This window comes from Dermacentor variabilis, unplaced genomic scaffold (assembly GCF_050947875.1).
Source record: "Dermacentor variabilis isolate Ectoservices unplaced genomic scaffold, ASM5094787v1 scaffold_13, whole genome shotgun sequence".
Classification (NCBI taxonomy): Eukaryota; Metazoa; Arthropoda; class Arachnida; order Ixodida; family Ixodidae; genus Dermacentor; species Dermacentor variabilis.
In genome coordinates this window covers 36,436,154-36,455,145 of record NW_027460291.1, presented here as the reverse complement: position 1 = coordinate 36,455,145, position 18,992 = coordinate 36,436,154, and the positions used below count along the sequence as shown (strand labels likewise).

The following is an 18,992-nucleotide window of genomic DNA, read 5'->3' as shown; positions in this document are numbered from 1 at the left end:
AACTATGGTTTAACGAGGTTTCTCTGTAGTTAGTAAGAATGAAACGTGCACTACGATTTTGTATAGATTCATTGCATTTTTCAAGCAATCTAGGCCAAGGTCCCAGGCAGAAGAGGCATATTGAAGCTTAGGACGTATTAGTGTTTTGTACAGAGGTAGCTTTAAGTTAGGAGAGACCATAGAGAAGTTGCGACAGAAGTAACCAAGCATGCGGTTAGCATTGTTAGTGATGTGGTTTATGTGTGTTTGCCGGGGAAAATCAGATGTTATGTGGACGCCTAAGTATTTATGGGAAGTGACTTCTTCGAGTACAGAGTTCATCAAGTGATAATTGGATAAGTTAGACGAAGCAATATTGTGGGAAATCGTCATTAGTTTGCACTTTTGGCTGTTCAGTTGCATTTTCCAAGTTTCACACCAGTTGGAGCACCAGTTAGAGCACCAGTTAGATCAGATTGTAATTTTAGAGTGTCAGAATTTGATGATATTACTCTGTAAATGACGCGATCGTCTGCAAATAACCTTATGGAGGATGCTATGCAGTTAGGCAAATCATTAATATAAATGAGAAAAAACAAGGATCCGAGAACAGAACCTTGCGGAATTCCTGAACTCACAGGACAGAGCGAACAGTCAAAATTGTTAGCAGAGACAAATTGTGTTCTATTGAATGAAAAGTTCTCAATCCATGAGATAATATTGCAGTCAGTGTTGAGTGTATTTAATTTTAAACAAAGTAATTGGTAAGAGACGAGATCAAATGCTTTAGAAAAGTCTAAGAAGATGGTGTCAATGTAAAATCCATTATCCAACGCGGCACAGATTTCAGGTGTAAATGAAGTAAGGTGAGTATCACAGGCAGTATCTTCAAGCAGTCCTTGCCGTCTGGTGTCTTGCCCGTTGACTGGAAGATTGCGAAGGTTGTCCCCATTTTTAAAACTGGAGATAGACACAGGCCTGAAAACTGTCGCCCAATATCGCTAACATCTGTGTCATGCAAACTATTTGAACACATTATCGCCTTGCACATTTACACGCACCTAGAAAAAAATAACTTTTTCTTTCAGAAACAGCATGGCTTCAGGAAAGGTCTATCTTGTGAAACACAGTTACTAGAGTTTACCACTGATCTACACAGCAGTATGACCAACAGTCAACAAATAGACGTCATTTTCCTGGACTTTTCAAAAGCATTTGATCGTGTTGCCCATTGCCAGCTCATTTCTAAAATATCTCGTCTAGGTATCGACTCACTAACCCTTTCTTGGCTTAGAAACATTTTATCGCTTCGTCGCAAATTTACCGTTGTTAACGATTGTCCTCCTATCACTGAGGTCACCTCTGGTGTACCACAGGGGAGTGTGTTGGGGCCTCTGCTTTTCCTAATATTTATTAACGACCTACCTTAAAACATTTCCTCCTGCATACGACTGTTCGCCGACGATTGCGTTGTTTACCGACTAATTAATTCCATTAACGATCATACCGCCTTGCAGCATGACCTTCACATTATTACCGACTGGTGTAAAATATGGAAAATGTCTCTTAATCCTTCCAAATGTAATAATATATCGTTCTCACGCAAGTGCACTAGCTCCATATTCACATACACCATAAATAACACGAATCTGTCACGTACCACTACTTACAAATACCTTGGTGTAAACCTCACTAGTAACCTTTCTTGGTCTCCGCATATCACTACAATTTGCGCAACTGCATCTAAAACCCTTGGCTTTCTGAGGCGTAACTTGCAAAATTCATCTGCTGACGTGCATAAATTAGCATACCTGACATTCGTACGCCCGCAATTAGAATTTGCATCCGCTGTATGGTCACCGCACCAAGAATATTTAATAACCATGCTGGAATGCATCCAGAACAGAGCTGCCCGATATATAACTCGGAATTTTGATCGAAAGTCAAGTATAACGCAGATCAAGCTCGATATTTCTTTACAGCCCCTAGACATCCGCCGCAAGATTGCTTTGCTCTGTCTATTTCACAAATATGTTCATTCCGATAAACCATGCATATTACCCCTCGAAACCCCCTTTCGTACATCCTCAAGATTACATAATCATTTTAGCTTCAAGCGCATTATCGGTAAAACCACTGCTTTCAATTTATCTGCTGTACCTCGTGCCATATCCCACTGGAATGGTCTTCCTGATGATATCGTCACGATAACTGATCGTAAAATATTTTGTGAATGCCTGTGCGTGCTTTTTACATAATCTCCTTCCTTTTATATATCTGATATGCTTGAAAATGCTGTGCTTTGTGTTGTTTTTTAGTTCAGCCACTGTACAGTTGTCTTAGGTTTATTTTTGAGTTGTTTCCATTGTACTTAACAGTTCTTTGTTACATTGCCCCCCTTACTCAATGCCCGACAGGGCCTGTAAGGTGTTTTCTAAATAAATAAATAAAAACGATTTACTGAACCCATGCTGACAAGATGAAAAGAATGAATTTGTTCCTAGGAAGTTAATAAGATTAGAGTGTATTATATGCTCTAGAATTTTGCATGGCACACTTGTTAGAGAAATCAGTCTGTAATTTAAAGGTGAATGCACGCCGCCAGACTTAAATAATGGAACCATCTTGCCGACTTTAAAATCCTTTGGTAATGAGCATGACAGAATGCACTGCGAAAAGATGTTGCACAAATTTATAGAATACACTTTGGTATTTTTCAAAAAATTTGAATTAATGTCATCAATTCCTGATGCTGACAAATCTTTTAATTTACTAATGAAGTTCAAGACACCATCGTAATCAATTAACAAGGGTTCCATCTGAGTAAAAGTCATCTTAACAACTTCAGGTGGAGAAGTACAGAGCAACACGTTACTCAAAATTGATTTAGGAAACTCTTCATTGAGTACAAACCAACACTGTTCGTGCAGAAGAACAGCACCATCTACATCAGTTAACGATATTGTGTTACATTCGGAACCCTTGGCAACTGTCCAAAATTTTTTAGTAATTTCATTCAGCGGAGGTGGAAGTGTATTGTAAAAGAAAATGCATTTAGCTTCTTGGACTGCGTTTTTAAACAGTGAAGCTACCTGCTGATATGCACGCCAGCTATCGGTTGTATTCCGTTTTTTAGCTTGGCAAAACAGCCGCTTCTTCCTGTTCAAGATGCGTTTTAGAGATGCATTAAACCATGCTGATCGATGGTTACACTGAATAACTCGGAGGGGTATGTACTTTTGGACTAATTCCCTAACTTTATTTTTAAAGAGCGACCAGTTCTGTTCAATGCTCCGAGTGTAAAAGTCCGGCATATATTCTTCTAGAAAAGCTTCAAGTTGTGTGTTCATTGATGCGTAGTCGGCTTTACTGTAGTCCCAAATGTATTTTTGTTTGCTATTGGACGGCTAATGTTTTCTTTAAGCTGGAAATGAATAAAACAATGATCGCTAAGCCCTGGTAAAATATTTCAAAAATTAACAAGATCGGGAGTGTTAGTCAAAACTAAGTCGAGGATGTTAGCACTGGTTGCTGTAGTTCGAGTTGGTTGAATAATCAGCTGAGTAAGATGGAAATCAAAACACAAATCGAGAAATGCTTTGCTATCACTGGATGAGCTGGATACAGTTGGTACAAGATAGGACCAGCTTCATCATCATCAGCCTGTTTTATGTCCACTGCAGGACGAAAGCCTCTCCCTGCGATCTCCAATTACCCCTGTCCAGCACCAACCGATTCCAACTAGCGCCCACAAATTTCCTAATTTCATCGCTCCATCTAGTCTTCTGTCGTCCTCGATTGCATTTCCCTTCTCTTGGTACCCATTCTGTAACCCTAATGGTCCAATGGTGGTCTGAATTGAAATCCCCCATTAAGAAAATTGGTGAGTGTGGAGACCTTGTTACGATGGTGTTAAGCATGTCATGAAGTTCTGTGCAAAAGTAGAGGAAGTGCTTGCTGGCCTATAACATATTCTTTAAAGCTCCGGCAGAGCCAAAGCTTCAAAGGATATGGTATGGTATAGATATGGAAGGAATGCCCTTATGAATTTCTCACGGGCAAGCCAGCACATTGAGATGCTTGGTGTGTTTTGATTTGGCCACCTCGACAGGCTGAACCACTGCAGTTAGCAAGGATTGTGGGTGTTCGCAGAGTCTTCTGCACTTAGAAAAGTGTAGATTGCTCTGACATTTAGGACAATGAAGGCAGGTAAAGCATTAAAAAAAAAAAAACAAAGCCACAAGAATGTCTGAATCCACAAGCACAAATCACAAACAAATCCATGTACCTCTCATCATTTCCATGTTGGCTGAATGATTTTGGAATGATTGCAGCGCCGGAGTTCCCTCTAGTCATTATTGTAGGAAATTCATGGTTGCGGCTGCATGCTGCTGCATGCCGGCACACATGATGTCACGGCGTTTGACGCTCAGCCCTGCGTGCGTCAGCATGCATCCGCCGCAGGCTCACAATCCTCCAAAAATACAGCCATCCGTTTCAAAATATGTGGAATAAACACTGCGTATGGGAACAGTCGCGTCATCCGAGTCGAATTCCTATGCTTCTCTCACTTTTTAATATTTTTGTTCAGTATCCCTTTAATGTGCGCATAAGACACCTTGCATGGGCATTTTTACACTCCACCTTTATTGGAATGCGGTTATTGCAGCCAGGAATTGAACCTGCGACCTCGTGCTCTCAGCACAATGCATAGCAACTGAGCCACCGCAACTGGCTATCTTGCTCTGTAAACATAAATGACATAGTACTACATGAAAAGATTATGCAAGACCTGGCTGTAAAACAACAAAGCAAGATTTCACATTGCAAAGCAAGAAATGCTGCAAAGAATTGAAGACATCGCTGATCACTGAATTATCAAGACAAACATGACGCTTGTTTTTTCCTCCATATTCCATGCACTTGAGTGATAAGTAAGGGTCTCATGATATGAATATTCTTGTAATGTATGAGATGGCATATGCAGTCGAACCTGCCTATAAGGAACTTGATAGTTCTGCAAAAAGTTTTATCAGTAGGTCATTATATGCTGACTCGCCCTTCAAAACACACAAAAATGAACCACACTAGCTGGCGTCGGCCATTGCAATTCGACACCACATTGGTCCAAAAATAGGATTTTCAGTACCTTCATTTTTGTTCCCAGTACTTTTCTGCATCGAACTGCAAGTTTACGTTAAAGACGTAATCTAAAGAGAGAAATGCAGTGTCCTATCCCCTTTTAAACAGTGCCCATAACCGGTTCCAATCACCTGCCACTTCAAAACTACAAGTGCGTCTGCCTTCACTTTTTCTTCGAGAGTGTGATATATTTTACTCTCAGCGGGATGAGTGGATTCTGCATACAATAGTGAAGTGTTCTAGTTGGCTGGGAGCAGAAACTACTGTAGCAGGCCAGTACTTTGCAAAGGACTTGCCATTACAGGGACAGCACAGGCCACACGCATGCTGAGAACCACGAAGTTACATTTTTGTACGTCGCTTGGCCAAAAAAGTTTAAATTTCGAAAGGCAGAATGTCATCACGAGACACTATCGGTAATAACATAAATGAAACATTGAAAAACCGTAACCGCCCATTCTGCACTGCTGTGCACCTAGTTTGATAGAGCTTCTGTGCTTCGGAACTTCACATGCGCCCTTAATTTACAGCGACTGGGTTTGAAGTGTTAGTCATAGAGGTACAAATTTGTTCATTGTAAAAGTACACTGCTTTTGAATATGTTTGTTACATCTTGATGAAGTTTCTATAGGCAGGGTCGGAGAATAGTAAATGCTGTGAAATGTGGTCGTTATAACCGATAGATCGTTATATCTGGGACCATAAGAAGTGGGTTCGACTGTAGTAATTTTATAAAGTAGCCTTTAAAACAAAAAAACATAGGTGTTGAGCACTGTTAATACCTCAGAATGCCTACAGAAAGTATTCTTGAAGGTTCAAAGGCGAATTCTGAGCTTCTTTGCTTTAAATTTCCTTGAAACTAAATATCCTTTGCTGTGTTTCTGTGGTAGTAGTATACATTCTTCCCCACGTAACAGAGCATGTACAATCTCACATTACAGGCGTTTAAGTAAGGTACTCTTGTCTACTACACTGGAACCCTGATTATAAAACTTTCTCGGGATCACACAAAGATTTCGTACAGGTAAACCTTGATATAACGAAGTTGGTAAAATCTGCAATTTGCTCCGTTATATTGAAATTTTGCTATTTTAATTTCGACCTTTTATCTAAATAAATACAGTCACTGATGTATTTTTCTTATACAGAAGGGGCTGCGAAATTCTCCGAATTATTGGGCTATGGGAAAAAGCAAATTTGGATGAGAGAGCAAATTCATTTTGTTGAAATTTGAGTAGGCGATGAAATATGCAGGTAATGCACTAGAAAAGCAGATACGCACCAATCGGCTCCTTCACCAGCATTTCACCATCTATACTGACCACAAACCTATAACATACGCCATCTCTCAACACTGCAATAATCTTCTGCTGGTCCTGCAGAACCAGCTGTTGTTTATTGGCCTGTTTACGATCAACATCCAACATGTCAGCAGGAAGATTAATGTGGTCGTTGTCGCACTGTCCTGTGTCTCCCTTATAAATTGATCTGTGATAATGACATCTTTGCTGAGGCTCACACATCCAACGCTGAACTGCTGCAACTCCTTAAGAAAGGCTCTTCACTCAAGCTACAGGAACTTCCTCTCCCTGGGTCAGAAAACACTTTCTACCACGACATATTCACCATACCACCCAGACTTTATGTGCCCTCATCACATCACTGTGGCCTCTTCAACTAGCTGCAAAACTTCCTTTCCTTTTGGCATTGAGACACGTCCACCTTGAATCCCTCCCAATTTCGTGGCCCGGCTTATATGTACCATGACCACCCTCTGTTCATTGCCAGTGGCACATCATTCTAAGCCAACACCCTTTGTTTTCAAGGAGCTCGCAACATGCACGCATGCCTTTCTCTGTGATGACACCATTCAGGCTTCTTCCAGCCACCTTACACCGGACCCTAGCGTGTTGTCCATTGTGTCGAGAAAACATTCACCCTGCGTATCAGAGAAGGACGTCCACATCTCCATCGACTGACTGAAGCCAGCATACATGCTTTCCGATGAACCATCAACACCCAGCGCACCTCAGGTAGTCCATCAACCCTTGGATATCTCCACCCTCACTCACCAAAGATTACCATTCTAGATGCAAGGTGCAGTTCACCGGCTTATATCAATGCTGAGGTCTCTGTACTCCACTGGGAGCCTATGTGGCAATACATTATCACCACAACTGCACGCATAGCTCTGTCAAAGCCTTCACCGCGTCATTGCTTTGTCCGACGAGGCACAGCTTCTACACCTGCACATATCACCGGCCTCAATAACAGCAATGGATACACACGAACCTTGTTATAACGAAATGAGATATAATGGAATAATGAATATAGTAAATAAATGAAATTCTCCTTGAGATCCCCATAGAGATACATGTATTTAAAGCCTCATTTTGATGAAGTGAAATTGTCCTGGCATTGGATATAATGAACTAGGTTCGTCTCCAAAACCAGAAAATAAGCGACTGTTGCGCAGGATATGTGCATTGTGCACGTGGTTCAGCATTTGTTTGCCGTGGCAGTTCAAAACTCCCACATCCCTGCATCGAATACCTTGTTGAGCATCACTGGTCTTTCTGACCGACGCACCTGTTCACAAGCAGCAGCTTACTATTGCACTTCTCCACTCACTTCTCGCTGGCGTGTGCCTGGCTGCGTGAGATGCGTGGTGGTATGAAAGATTAGTGTACCCACTTCTACTGTACGGCACGCTGTGCAGGAAGGCGCAGCTGGGCATCGACTCCGAGATCTTCCCAGTGCAATCTTGGGGACCACGTGCAAGCCTGCACAAATTGCGCCGTACTGTGAGGCTACGCGTGTAGGTGCCACAGATTGGTGCATTCACTTCTGTCTTTCTCTAGGGCACACTGCACAGGCAACTACAGCTGGGCCTGGCCTCAGAGATTTCTCTGGTGCAATCCCAGAGGTCCCGGCCTGACCATGCATTCACTACTCCCTCTCCCTGCAGCGAGCCCCGCAGGCAGGCAGCTAGGTGTGGCTTCCGAGATGGCATTGGCATCGGCATAATCATGGAGGGCATGAGCCTGCTGAGCAAAGCCAGCGTGGTAAAATTCGCTTGCCTCCTCGATCACATAGCACTGCACTGTGTTGTGTGCCACATGTTGATCGATCATGACAAGCCGAGTGGAAAGCCGACGCGAAAGACCATCACAATGGAACAGAAGCCAGCTATGTATAGGCTATTGCGTATGGTGCTAAGTCACGTGTTGCACATGCCGAAGATTTCTTTATTGCTTTATTCAAGGTGCCACAGAAAAGCCACTGTTTGCCATACGGACCGCTTAACCAGACCTAATGCGTTTTATGCTTGTTATTTGTTGAAAAAATAAACCAACATATGTTGGGGTTCAGTGTTGGGATCCATCACTTCGTGATCCCAGACATGGTTTTGCATGACAGAGTTGCGAGGGACTTCAGTTTAAACTAGAGCTAATATTCTGCAAGACTCAGAAACCAAAACTGCCAACGAAATAAATGTGAAAAGAAAACATCTATCTGGCTTGGTCGTAAATATTAGAGGCGATCCCAGCACCATGTACTGGGATCTGTTATGTACTGCAATCTGCGCCCACCAGCATGCTAGAACATTCTTTTCTCACCTACACCCTCTAAAAAAATCAAAAATAAAAAGGAAGAAAAGGTTGATTATTCACAGACTTTCTTTGAGCCGTGCAACAAAGCTTTCGAGCGCAGCAACGTTTGTAAGGAGGTCACCTACGGCGTCATCTTCACAGACGAATCTCCCAATGTGGTCAATGCTACAAACATGCTGTAAGCATAGGCATGGCAGCATCCATGGTTATGGCCTTGTCAGAGGTCTTAGCTGGCAGTGTTGACATAAGACCTCATACGTCCTGTTTCGTAGGCGGGGTTTTAACAGTGCTTACGCCTGTGTGCTACGTCGTCTGCTGCGCTGCTTCTTCGCACCTGCATATCTGCACTAAGTCTGCACCACCAGTAAAGAGGGTGCAGAAAAATCATGAACTAGCCCTGCACCTTTCCTGCACCCTTTGAAATGAACGGCATGGTTGAGTCAGTGCTATTGCTGCACCGCTGAAATGAATGGGAGGGTGCAGCCGCTTTTGAACTGGCTCAGGTGGTGCAGGCGAACGGAACAGACCTACGCCTCTTCGTTTGACATTTGTAGCGTGTGTCAGCGATGTGTGGACAGTCTTTGCTCGCATGTTTGGGCAAGCCACACCAAAAACAGCAAGACGACAATACGTGCAGTTCAGCATACATCTTGTGCATGTTAGACGCACCACTTTCCGAAGAATTTGCAAGTGCTACCCTTCTAGTAGGCGGTCTGCATGACGAGAACCTTCTCGACTGCTTTCTGGAATATTTGTTTCTTGTACTGGGTGAACAAGAGTCGCTGATTTGCTTCGTGTTCGAGGCTGCATACAAATTGGTCATGAAGGGATTGGTCAAGAAAACTTACGAAGTCGCAAGTTTGTGCTAACCTCTTGTGCTTGCTGATGAGATTAGCCACACATTCATTGTCTATTTGACAGCATTTGTAAAACTTGGCCCCCTCAGCACTGATGGGCTGCTGCGTAGCCAAGGGAGTCCAAAGTATCTCTTTCAGTCCCTTAAATGTCTTGGCTGACGGCAGCTGCGGTGCTGCTAGTGACTCTAACAGTGCGTAGGTCTTTGGACCGATAAGGCTTAGAAAGGCATGCAGCTTATCATCCTCGGCAATTCATTTGACGCTTGGGTAAGTAGACAGCCTTTCTTCGTATAGCGACCGATTGCTTGTGGCCTCGTCGAACAGCTCAGTGTGCCCAGGTGGCCCATGCTGGTTCAAGCTGGTTCGTTGCCTTCTGCTGCGCTTTTGGTCTAGTCTAGTTAAATGGTTTCCGTTGACACCGGGACTCTGCGTCGCTAGATTACAACATTGAACAGTCTTGGTTGACAAGGAAGCACTAAAAGTCATGGACAATGTCATGTCACCTGTACGGACTGACACAAGAGCTCATTCTTATCGGCAATATGTTGTATTTTTCTTGAAGCAGGGGAGCCAGGCAGACATGCTAGTATGAGAAATAGAAACTAGGTTTATTCTTATTGTCTGCATCTGAGGAGTTTTACAGCAAATTCTGTGAGAGTGGAGCCCAAGAAATGGAACTCCAAACGCATGCCAGATGGTGAGCAACCTGAGCTCCGCAGGGGTAGTCTGCACTAGTGGCAGTTTCATAAACAACAACCACAAGATGCGTCGGAAATGTCTACGTGCCCGGCCAGTGCAGTCATACTTAACACCTTGGTTGACAGTATCTGCCAGAACTGTGCTGTTTCGTCGGCATGGATGATGCGAGAAGTGATTGTGGTACCATTAGGAGAAGTGCACTTACAGGGGTGCTGCACAGTGCAGCGTTCAATATATTGAATTCGGTGATGAACGGGAGTTCATTATATGCATACGTAGTGCTATACTTTTTCATGGGATTTCCAAGGGGTTGCAATTTTGAGTTATTTGATATAGGCAATGATTCAATATGTCCGGGTTTTATATATTCAGGATTGACAGTATTTCAATTTCAATTTTCAATTTCTATTTATTATGCAGTCATAGAGTATACAAAGTTTCCAGAACTTGTTGGACCTATAACCAAAGGCTAAACACATGCTATTTGCATCTGTTTGCACTGGTATGCTCATCTAGGCACCATTGTAAATCCCTGGGCATGCCCGGGTAAAGCCATGCCACATTTTCTGCGCGCTTGCCTGCCTTTCCCAAGAGAATGTGTGAATGTAAAACATTTATAGACTGGTTGCGCCATCTGCACAGAAGTTGGTCAAAAAAAATGTGCGGCAGTTTTTACATATATATACAACAGATGGGGCTACAAAGCTTATTTGTCGGTATTGCTCGTGTGTTGTTGTGTGGCGGATCAGTGGTGGATCAATGCTAAAAAGCTTGTGCGTTTTGTGATCGATGAAGAAAATTGTAAGCAACAGCAGCTTTGAATGGTGCGCCACAAGACAGAAAAAGAGCCACAGGACAGAGTACTACAGCACTCTGTCCTGTGGCTTTTTGCTGTGTCCTGTGTCGCACTGTTTAAAGCTGTTGTCTAGAAGATGTACCAGCCAGCCCAAATGAGCACGTTGTGGAAATTTAAGAAAGCTCTAATTCAGAGCGCTTCTATGTTGATTACGAGTTGTATTCAAATGACAATGACAGCCACAAAGAGTTCATGTTGCCTATAGAACACTAATTATTCTTAATTTTTTTTAGCTTCAGATGAAAAAAAAACTTTGCAAAATGCTGAACACCACACCACCAATAAATTAAGTTTGAATTCAAAGCCTGCTATTGTGTTGCTTACAAACCACAATTTTTTCACTTTGGAAAATCTCCAGCACGTAGCGGGTAGAAATGCAAGGGTAAACGCTTGTTAGCTGGGAGTAGCAGTACATGTATGTGTGTGTCTGGCACTTCTCTGTCTTCTTTCATTATTGTTTTGCTTGCAAGATGAAGTTCCAATATTCATACAGTTTCGCTTTAAGGAGAGAAAATATTGTGCAATATTTTAAACTTGGCAAAATAGACAACATTTGTCATGAAATAATGTCTTACTTCACTTGAAAGTGCATGTTGTCAGACATCATAATATTGCCAGGCAAGGCTTTTTGTTCTGTCATTACTGTTGGAAGGAAGAAAGGTTTGGTAATATATGTGTGTGGTGTTCTTCAGGTAACAGGGAGCAGTGGATCGGCGCTGAGCCTGTGGCACATCCCAGAGCTGGTGACTCAGTCAAGCAAGACCACCTGGATTGAGGCATTCAAGGACGGCGGAGACTTTCCACGCAATCTTGCCATCCTCAACACATGTGGAACCATGTCCCTTGTTGTGTCTACCAATGAAGGGTGCGTGCGAGTGATGAACAAGTGCAGCAAGGGCACTATTTCAGTGCACACAGGAAGGTTGCTAGTGTCTGAAATCTTCATCAGTTAAGATTATTAAAAAAAAGTATAGGAGAATATTTATATTTATATTTATTTATAATTATTTATTTATATATTATAATTATAATTTATATATATAGTTATATATATATATATTATATTATATATATATATATATATATATATATATAATTATAATTATATATTTATAAATATTTATAATTATTTATATTATAATGGTACATATTCATTTAAAATTGACATTTCCATGAAATTATTCTTTGAATCTCTCGTGCTTTCCCTAGTTTTCCATGATGCTTGACTTATTTGGAGACACGAAAGTGTTATTTCCTTTACAATTAAGTGCAATGACGTAGACTTTTTTTCTGGCATCACCGTCTTGACAAAATAGCACTATCTTGTGTTTCACTTGGGCAAGATGCGTGCTGAAATGTGTGGCCAGTTGCACCATTGCTTGGCTGTTCAAGAACGGTAATTTGCAGAGCCCTGTTGTAATTGCTTGTTGTCGATGTTCCCTGCTTCACTGAGAGTTGTGTTACTGATAACGTTAGCACTAGATACTTATTTATTTAGTACTGTCAACTGCATTCTTGGGGTCGCTACAGGGAGGGTAATATTTCATAAACACTGATATACAATACACTATAATACGCATAAATTCACTGATACACAGTGGGCATTCAAGAAAATACTCATAATAAAACACAGAATATCCAATTTTTAAAGCACATATCTAATGCCCGTTCTAAATCGGCAGCAAATTTTTGGCTACAAGAATGTCAGGCAAACTATTGCACATTTTTTATGTCATCAGGAAAAAAAAGAAGCGAAAAGCATCGATACATGGTAAGTAAAGCTGAATGGCTCTGCTGTGGTTTACACAGGCTCATCTTCTTCATGGAAGTTGTAAATACAATGCTTCGTTTAGTCTTGCATGCCCTTTCATGATCCCCCCCAAAATTTTAGTTTATGTTTACATCTGCACTCATCCAGTGACTCTAGCAACTTTAACACGGGGACGTATTCTGGGACAAACACTTTTGGCTATACTATCGCCTCGGCCATCAAGCGTACACTGATTGGCTGGTTGAGCAAAACCGGATGAGCTGATTGGGTGGGTGAGCACGACGTCACGCGAAGGCAATAGTATCGCCAAAAGTGATCGTCTGAAATATGACCCATGGCTGTAACAAAATCTGTGCATCAGTACTTACAGCATATAAAAATGGCCACCAGTTGCTTTATTTTTTTTTTCTATTTTACCGTTCAAACCTTTCTGATGAGTCCATATCACAGTATTACTGGCTATGCAAAAGTTTTAAGTGCTGCTAACTTTACCTCCCATGTACCATCTTACAGTGTTCTTGTTTGAAAGTGCAGCAGAACCTCGTTCTATCATTCTGAAAAAAAAAAATTAAAAAATGTGTGAAAAAATGTACTACAGTCAAACCCATTTATAATGATACCGATTTTAACAATATATCGCTTATAACAATGAAAAGCTGCTGCACCCACAACTTATGTATATTTTTTTATGGGACAATAACCCACTAACTACAATGTCCCCATGCCGCATTATTGGTTATAACAATGAAGTCTGGCTGCTGGGTGCCCGTGCCAAAAGGTAGTGGAATGCGAAATCCTCGAAAAGAAGAAAGAAAAAGTGAGATGCAAGCCAATGCACGCCAGCCTCGTGCGCATTTCTCCTGTTGCCCTTGCACCATTTCAAACACGAATGGGCTGCGCCCATAGCTCCGCGTTGCGCAACCCTCTGAAACAGGAACGGGCTGCACTAACCGCGCTGATAATGCTGCTGGTGCTGCTCCCAGGTTAGGGCACCCGACCCAGATTGGTCGCTGGGCCAGGCCCTCATAGTTGGTTCTTTATTCTATGGCCCTCATTCTGCACAATTCTGCTAACGGATTAAGTCACTCGTGCTTGTCTTTGTTTGTTGCGACTCACCGCTGAAACGGAAGATGGCTGATCCGCCCGCTGATCATCGGCAATACATGACATTGCCGGTAACAAGGAAGTGCAATGCTATAGATTTGGAAATGAAGTGCTTCATTGAAATGAACGTGCTTGCATTGGATAGCGACGCTGATGGCCACGACGGCAGTGCTGACGCGGTAGGGCAGGCTGTCTCAACATTGTCTCCGCCGTAGGTCCTGTACATGATTCAGTCCCTCATGAGCTTGTTTTCCCGAGGGACCTTCCACTTATCTACGTGGAGCACCTGGATGCCTTGGAGAAGGATGTCGGCAAGCTTCGCGTTAAGCAAGCAAGGCTGATGGACATGCAGTTTTCTCATGCAAGCCAGTGGGAAGTACATGGGGAGATGCTTGTGGCGATCATGTCCCAGTGTTTATTTTGGATTTCTCAAGCTGAGATGCTGCCGCGGCAACCTTCCCGCATTGCTTTTTAAAAGGCGCCTTTTAGGGGCCACCAAAGTGATGCCTGGACGGAGCTCATATGTCACTTACTGCCCATGACTCCTCTTTGCAGTTGTTATAGCAGTGCCATTCTTGAATGCTGACAGCCACGGCTTGTTAACAACACGCAATCGGAGCGCACAGGAAGCAGAGTAAAGTTCAATGAGTTAACACAATCAGAAGCCAGATGGAGGAAGGTGGTGAGGAGGAGAACTAGCCTCTCCACCATTATAGTTTTCTCGGAACAGCTACGCCATCCCTCATTTTGATTTTTTTTTCATGCAACCTAGTTATAACAAGTATCAGTTATAACAATGAAATTTTTGTGGCCCTTGAATATTGTTATAAGTGGGTTCGACTGTAACTGGGAAAGCATACAATCCAAAATAACTGAAAAATTTGACAGACTCAACTGTAGTTGACATGTATGTAATGCGCAGCATCGCGGGAATCGTTGTGGCATGAGGCACGAGACGCCGATGCACATCGAGTTAGTGGGGCAGAGGGCAGCCCAAGACACGTTTTGCTGTTTTCCTGTTGTGTAGTGTTTGAAGAGGTTGATGGGAAACCAAAACGAAATCAAGCTGGCGGGCAACTCCAGATGCCACCGGAGCAAAACCTGACGCTCACATCCCGCCGCCTGCAGCAGTGGACGGCAGTGTGATCAAAAAATGTGCAGTACACTTCCAACAGGACTACGACCCACGCGCTGTAAAACAGATAGGTGAAGATTCTTATCGCAATAGGGTTGGCAGCAATAGCTGTGAATGGGGCGTGCGATGACCCGGTAGAAGATTTGCTGATACCTGAATAAGAAACTCAGTGTGCGCCAGTCAAAGTCTCCTAAAATGTTGTATGAAACTCTATGGTGCCGGCGTTTTCACCTGAGCCGGTGGGCAAGCATTGCAGGGAAGCTGATGGAGCTTGCGGCTACTATTCTCGATCGTGTGCGCTTCGTGCCTTTTCTTGTTTACATGGGATCTAGCGGCTGGAAAATGTATCGTATGATCGCAGTTCGGCAGTGTCCTTAACATTGGGGCTGAAAGATTGTTTTATAAAAAAATGTTTTATAAAAGATTTATGTGTTTGCGTACATGCGGAGCAGCTAAACGTAATTTGCACTGGCGCTGATTTCATGGGGCGATCAGGAAAGAAAGCCGCGCTGAATGGATAAGGTCTATAGTGTGCTAAGTGTGTAGCTCATCAGTTTCATTATGCATTTTAGCACTTGGTATTGCTCCCTATTCCTGCATCAGCTTCGATTAGTTGGCGAACGCTATGTGTTTGACGTTCTAAATCTATTTCGCACATGCACCGCGCCGACAAATGACCGACTTGCTTTCATGAAACTTCTTGTTCATAAATATCCAATGGCAACCACAATCACCGCTCAAATTTGCACTCAGGCTGCACTATTTCCTGCCCGGCCACACCACACAAAATCAGGCTCTTGCCACCACAGAACGCAAGCCAAGGATGTAATGTTTCATGTTTAGTCAACCTTAGTGGCCGAATTGTGGTTGTAATTAAACGTTCGTGGTTGTAATTAAACGTTCGGCGAAACCGCAGACCTCTGAAATTGCATTCGTGGCAACGATGTTCAAGACATGACTTGCACAGATCGAGTCCAATAATTTTAATAAACCATCATTCAGCACACAAAGTATTGGTGGCCATTTTACACTGGTTTTATGGCACCTGTGGTGGAACCGTGAATAAGCCTGAATAATCGAGCTCATTCAAAGTATTAGTTAACCATGCAGACCGGAAAGCTAGTGAACATTTTTTAACCCTTTGTTGGTTTAAAAAATATATTAGAGCTTTTTCTTGGCAAGCAATGTGAAATACTCGCAAACATGCAATGAGCAGTACGATACTTTACATTTATTCTGTGGTATTCTGCTATCTTCACAGAAGGTCGCCGAGAATTGAAAATTACCAGAGGGCACTACGCAAATGGCACTCACTGTACCTTGATGGGTGTTGTTCATGGTGGCCACTGTAAATACTTCTGGTTCATCATTGTAACCTGCCATGGTTGTTTAGTAGCTATGGCGTTGGGCTGCTAAGCACGAGGTCGCGGGATCAAATCTTGGTCACAGCGGCCACATTTCGATGGGGGTGAAATGCGAAAACACCCGTGTACTTAGATTTAGGTGCACATTAAAGAACCCCAGGTGGTCCAAGTTTCCGGAGTCCCCCACTACGGCGTGCCTCATGATCAGATTGTAGTTTTGGCACGTAAAACCCCATAATTTTTGGTTCATTGTGCATGAATACGTTTAATTAGCTTATTTTATCAATTTACCTAATCGATGAGATGTCAATGAAAACGTTGTAGATGACGTTGACAAATGATGTAGCATTTAAAACAACCTTGGATTCGTGAAGACATTTTTAAAGACAATGAAAGCCCGTGAAATAAACAAAAAGGAACAAAAAAAAAAAAAAGAAACGCTGTGACCGTGACAATGCTTCTGCACACCAAAGATTTCATCAATCTTTACGCAAACCTCGTCAAACAGTGGCCCCGAGAATGAGCGACTGCATTTTTTTCTCGTTGCGTCAGCAGTTTTGGGGCACATCTTCGGTCACTATCACACGTGAAGTAGTGCGATCTTGTAACATTTCACTTTCCGAACAGTTACAAGGCCGTAACTTAGTTTTGCACTTTCATAATATACACAATGCACTGAGGACGTTTATGCCTGAGAGCACTTTTATTACTGGTGCAGAGACGCATTCTCACAAGGATTAAAAAAAAATATTCACCGGCTTTTCTTGTTTTTTTTCCGGAAAGAAGGACCACACAAGACGTAGGTTGCTGTATACAATATCAGTCATTTCTTGACTTATTCCACAACCTTTAACTTGGCACTTTATTGACTAATTAAGGTAATAAATGTTACGTCATTAAAATAAAATATTGCTTCCTTGTTCACAATGGAAAAAAAAACAACATTTGACTACCATAACACAAGCCTGTCAACGGAGAGCCCTTGGTTATTTTTTTCTAGACCACATTTAGTTGGCACATCCAGTATGTAATTTTATGGAGCTTTCTCAGAAACCCATATGGGTTTCTTTGTATACAGTCATGTTGATGACAATTATTCCCCTGATGAATTTTGCTTGCCTTGCAGGCTTCCACAGAACTGATCTGCCGTAACCTAATAGTGTACTTCAAAGTCAAATAAAGAACTCCTTTTCTTCATATTACCTGCATTTCATTCATATTGACCTTTACTGGGTTGCTCCAAAACATGTGTTTACTGCTAGAAAGTGGACAATTCATGCTCCAAACCTGCTCCAAAGAGCAAACTTTTTGCTCCCAGAGCTGCTTCAAAGCTTCCTTGGCTGTTTCGATCCCTGCTAATCTCTTATATTTTGAACACCACCTATGCAAGTACCATTATTCATTGCTGTGAAATATTGTGCAATACTCTACATTACTCTACAGCACTGCACATGAACTTAGCAAAGCATGTGGAGGCTCCAACGCCAGTTGAACGCACATTACACCACATTGCTTGCGCATAAAAGCTGATCAAACACAATAATGAAGTATCTGACCTGACAACTATGGCTTTGGGAGTCTAAAGAATGCAGTAAAAAACAAACTAGGTGCCTGCTGCAATGAGTAAAAGCAAATGCTCCCTGTACAATATGAACTTACCCATTTTCAAATTTGCGCAGCTACTGTTTCCCCGCATAGCATGGGCATCACTATAGCTAGTATTGATGCCAACAAACCTTCCTAATAATTTTCTTTTTGGGATCTGAGTTACAAAAGCTGGGAAGTAGGAGCCAGGTACATATTTTGTAAATTTCACATGTTTTTTCTTCTTCTCAGTACATAGTATGCTAAAAAAAAGCAAATTATTGATTTCATTTGTGTTCCTTCAGGTGCCTCTTTGTATTTTCATATAAGAATTCTCAAAAACTGTCTGAGCATTTGTTACTGCTTTACATCCACTCAAAACACCAGTGATCAAACTATAATTTTATTAATTGCAGTATGCGTTGCGACTACCATGTCCTGAAATAAAACATTAAAACATAAAAGCACCAAAAATGACCGCATTTCTAGCGGTAACAAAAGAGATAATCAGGCAGATCGAAAGAAAAGAATTTTGGCTGTGAAAATAAATTTTGTTTTTTACAATGCCAGCGGATACGAAATTAAATATTTTACTTTTACTATTTTCCTTTTTTGAAATACCTACTTGAAATTTCTTGAGGGTTGAGGTCTTGGGTGCTTTTATTATTTGAATACCTCGTGCGGCCTGATCTCTGTCAAGTGTTGGTTTACGCACAAAACCTTAACTCAGCTATGCAGTCATTTTAGGCTGTGTTGTGCATTTAGAGCTTTATGTTTGCAAGCAAGCTTATGTTGTTCCATTAAGTAAGCGGACACAGACTTGGTAAGTGTTTTCAGGAGCTGTCGGCTGATGATCCACAGACCTAAACTTTGTTTCACCCATGTGG

General features: G+C 42.1%; 1 protein-coding gene across 4 annotated transcripts in view; it reads left to right on the top strand.

Moving 5' to 3' along the window:
• Window positions 1-18,992, top strand: part of LOC142566760 (tRNA (34-2'-O)-methyltransferase regulator WDR6) — a 247,736-nt gene that overhangs the window by 96,905 nt on the left and 131,839 nt on the right. For all 4 annotated transcript variants that reach the window (XR_012825126.1, XR_012825125.1, XM_075677651.1 and 1 more), the window contains exon 9: window positions 11,840-12,012. Coding sequence is in view for 2 of the 4 variants with exons in the window: in XM_075677651.1 (XP_075533766.1) it covers window positions 11,840-12,012 (173 nt within the window). In the remaining 2 variants the exon portion in view is untranslated. The remainder of the gene's footprint in view (window positions 1-11,839; window positions 12,013-18,992) is intronic.